At 35.5% G+C, this 4,385-nt stretch overlaps 1 protein-coding gene across 1 annotated transcript; it reads right to left on the minus strand.

The window, feature by feature from the left end:
• Positions 1–464: 464 nt before the first annotated feature.
• LOC131153495 (uncharacterized) lies at positions 465–1,198 on the minus strand. The gene has a single exon (XM_058105838.1). It carries the CDS (start codon positions 1,013–1,015, stop codon positions 665–667), a length of 351 nt encoding a protein of 116 aa, XP_057961821.1. The 5' UTR covers positions 1,016–1,198; the 3' UTR covers positions 465–664.
• Positions 1,199–4,385: the final 3,187 nt, after the last annotated feature.

The following is a 4,385-nucleotide window of genomic DNA, read 5'->3' on the forward strand; positions in this document are numbered from 1 at the left end:
TATAACCTCCACTACTATAAAAGGGTTATTTCAAGGCAAGTTAGGCATCTCACTCTCATATATTCTTTCTTACTCTTACAATCTTATTCCTACATTCCTTGACTTAGGCATTGAAGTAGTCCCTCAGAGTACACTCCAAGTGCTCCAAGCCTCTTTTATTTGATTTCTTAAAGATGACCATGACCAGAGATCGTCTATATTAATCGGCCAATTTTTGGCAGTAACAAGAACCAAGGGAAAAAGGAATTCCCAAGCTTTTCAAAAGTAAGTGCGGGAACATGATTCAGGAGGATGGAAAAGGTCACAACTTCAGGAATATATATATATATATATATATATATATATATATATATATTATAATACGTTGAGTCCTTTGCATATGAGTGCCCATGAAAAACAAAAGAGACAAAAATTGAAAAGAAGCTTCCATAGCGTAACATTATCCTTAGATAAAGCATGAGCGATTTAAGCGACAAAAAATTCTTATTAGATAGAACTTGAATTTGGAGTTATATTAAATTTTATAATATATAATACAAAATTATTTTAAAATCTGTTGAAATCCACCTAAATCTAAATCCAAGGTTTTCGAAATCCATCCTCCCAAACACTATCTTAAAATTACAAAATAAAAAGAAGAGTTCTCCTTTTGAGTTGTAACTGGCTAGTGATGGAAGGAGGATGACTCATGTCCCACTTGTGAAGCGCCTGCTGTTCTCGAGTACTTCTTCGAAGAAGGTGGCTTCGGTTGTGACCTTCTCCTAAGCAGCTGCTTCATTCCATCCACAACTCGAACTGCTGGGTTCGATTTAAATTTTCGACAAAATAACATATGATCTTTCACCGCCTCATCCACCTCAAACGGTTTCCCTCCACCAGCTTCGTCTCTTACTGCTTCCGAGCACAAACCACATAGCCATTTCCCTTTGAACTTTGCCTTCACTTCACTGATATACTCCTGAGTGCACTCTTCATTTAGTCCACAGCACTCACACTTGGTGGATACGATCTCCATCTCTCTCTCAGCTATATTCTTCCTTTGATCCTAATATTAATATTGAGGAACTGGTTTTCTGTTTTTGGATTCGAGATTAGAAGTTTAGCTTTGAGAACATTGTGGGGAAGGCAGAGAGGGACTTATTAATACTGTAGGGATATCTGCCATGGCCTCCATCAAGTTCTGAGAGACACTGGTTGGAAAGGGGTGTGCAGTGTTTAGCCTTTCTTGCATTTATAAGCAAATCACTCACCTATTCAGAAAACAAGAATCAAAGTTGATTCTCTTCCACCTGCAACGTTTTCCATTGTTGCAATTTGGAGTTGTTTTTCATTGAAAGTTACTTGCAGCTGGGACCATTGAATTTTTAATGCGCTGTGAACACATGACTTCTACCTTTTAATTCTCAGAAGAAGATCATAAATTATTGATCAACCAATCAACAGTACGTTGGGGTCAGTATGCATCACAGCCACAGGATATGGCCTGACCTTGTGGTCGGTACGCCTGCCAAAGTCAAATGGATGGAAATGGGATGTTCACACATTAATAATACACAAGGAAAAAATCTCACCCACTAGAAAATGTTTTTCCCATTTTGAGCACATGGTCCAGAAATCCTGTTTCAGTCGACACTGCTCAACTGAAACTTCAGTAAAAAAAACTTTGTTCATGTGTAGTTTTTTGCCGAATTGAGCATGTTTTTAACTTAATTCTCTCCCTTCTCCATTGACATAAGAACTTTTTGGAAGGGGAATGTATCGAGAGAAAGGGCTTGTTCTATTTTACTCATTATGTTTGTCGCTACGTAGAGTTTTTCGGGAGCCATCCCATGGCATGATCACATATATTTTGTTTTATGCTCGTGGGTTACATATATTTGTTGTGTTAAGTGGATTTGGATATGTTTTTCTCTTCTTGCTATACCTAATTTTGAACTTAGACTTAAGTTGTTTGAGTCATTCCAATTTCATTTGTACCTTCTTTTGTTTCACAATAAAAAATTCTCTTTTCTCTTGTTGGTAGTTTTGAGCATTTAAAGCCGACCAGAACACGTAAACCTTGGTGTGTCGCTTTTAATTTTGCTCGTAGGGTTCACTGTTGTCTGTTGCATTGATTCAAGATTCAATCATAAACTCTTCCTGTGGTTGCAATCCCACCAGCTCTCCTCTTCACTTCTAACAAGAAATGCAAGCCACAAAAACATCATTATATTGGGAGCCACAACTCTCAAGTTAAGCCTACCTATAGAATTTGGGATTGAAAATGAATGCTCAGCAATGGGTTCCCCGCTGAAAGAAAACGAAGTCATATTAATGGGAGAACTATGTATTAAAAGAGAAAAATGTGAGGTTTGGACAATCTTGTTCTCAATTTGTAGTTAAAGCTTGATTTTGATACACAAATAATTAAATTCAAAGATCTTCTATAAATAATTTTTTTTTTTTTAAAGGATATGTTTGGATTAAGAATTTTGTTTGAAAATAAAATAAAGAAAAAGAAAATAAGAAGAAACTCGTTTTCTATTATATTTTTCTTTTATATGAAATACTATTAAAAATGAAAGTTTATTTTAACATGACTAAAAATTAAGAAAAATTAAATATTAATAATATATAAAATTAAAATTTTGTTTATAGAGTTTGAAATATTTTTTTTTTTTCTAATCAAATATGAAAGTGTAAATTCGTAAATATATATATATATATTTCATATTTTTAGAGTTTCAAATGACCCAAATTGTTTTTGTTAAATCAAAATTTTATAATACACCTAAGTCAGATAACATGGAATGTGAACTTTCTAATATGAAAATGACAAATTTAATCTGCTAAATGTTTCTTATGTGGTTATAATACTAAATTATATTATTATTATTATTAACAAAAGTATTAGTTGTTGTTCCCTATACCAAGGTTCCTTTTAGTTATAGTAAATTATTGAAAATAAAGGTGTCACTTGATGTGGATGTCTAGAGGCTGATTAATATAAACGTGGGGAATTCCTATTGGATGTTAAGGGAGTTAGAATGAGTGAATTTTATGGTGATCCATCGATATAGGGAAGACAATAGTGTAGCTGATTTGCTCGCTAAAGAAGGAGAAATGAGAAATAATATCATTTACGAAAAACATCTTTTACCACGTTCTCTGAAAAGTATCCTTTGGATGGATAGGTTATGTCTCACTTCCTTTCGTCATTAGTTCATCCTCTCAATTTTTGTTTGGTTGGTTTAAATTTTAGTTTATTTTTTACTTTTGCTTTAATAGGCCTACTTAGATTTGTTTCTTATTTAACATTGTTTGAATTTGCAGTCCTATTTTGGTTGGTTGTTGGTATTACTTTTTGGAGGCATTTAATGTTTTTTATTTGTAATCTCTCAATGCTTGTCTTCTAACCACGGTATTCCTCCGCCCAAAGTGAGGGTATATCAATAAATAATTGGAGGTGCCGCCCTCATTTAGCTAAAAAAAAAAAAAAAAAAAAGCACCATCGCTCTTTGGATCCATTTATATCTTGAATTATGCACTAATCAAATGAAAATGACATCGTTTCTTATGGTAGTTTTCATCCAGTTAGAGCGTTGTAATGAGTTTTTCCTTAATTTATTATTATTTTTCAATAAAATGTAAAATAATACTGAAAAGTTTTTCCTATTTTAGTGTTTACGTAATCTCACTGCTGGGTGTAACAAGATTTAAACAAATCTTACTTGTTGGTGCAGCGAGTTTTGCTTAAATCTTGCCCATCCAATGAGATTTGGGAAATTTTTTAAAAAAACGCTACACGAAGTAGCAAGTTTTGCACTAGTCCGCTCCTTTTGTTTTTCTTCTTCATGTGCACTAGCCTGCGTCCGCCCACCTTTCACCATCCACGAACACCATGATGCGAGGCGAGAGGTGCCGGAGATTGGTCAGGAACAAAGCGACGCCGTTCGTCACAGCTAGGCGCGCAAGGGTCGCCGGAGAAATGTGAATGATCATGTAACAAAGAGAATTCTAACGTGAGGCCTTTTCCAATGGAGTACCTTACTCTACTTTTGAACAAGGAAGCAGGGCAGCTGCTAAGGGAGGTGGTTGACGCCGCCGACATGAGGCCTTTTCCGCCCTAGATTTCGGTGACATGTTTCAACGTTCTGGAAAAGGTGGATGCCTTCGAGAACAATGGGTGGTGGGTCGGAAGGTGTAATTGAGTAGCTGTAGGAGCCACCGAGACCTGTTACATTTGCACAGACTTAGAGAGAGAGAGAGAGAGAGAGAGAGAGAGAGAGAGAGAGAGAGAGAGAGAGAGAGAGAGAGAGAGAGAGAGAGAGAAAGAGAGGGTTTAGTGATCTTTCATGTTCAAAAATTTTGAGAGCATGCATATGAAGCAAGGATTTAGGAGACTT

This window comes from Malania oleifera, chromosome 4 (assembly GCF_029873635.1).
Source record: "Malania oleifera isolate guangnan ecotype guangnan chromosome 4, ASM2987363v1, whole genome shotgun sequence".
NCBI lineage: Eukaryota > Viridiplantae > Streptophyta > Magnoliopsida > Santalales > Ximeniaceae > Malania > Malania oleifera.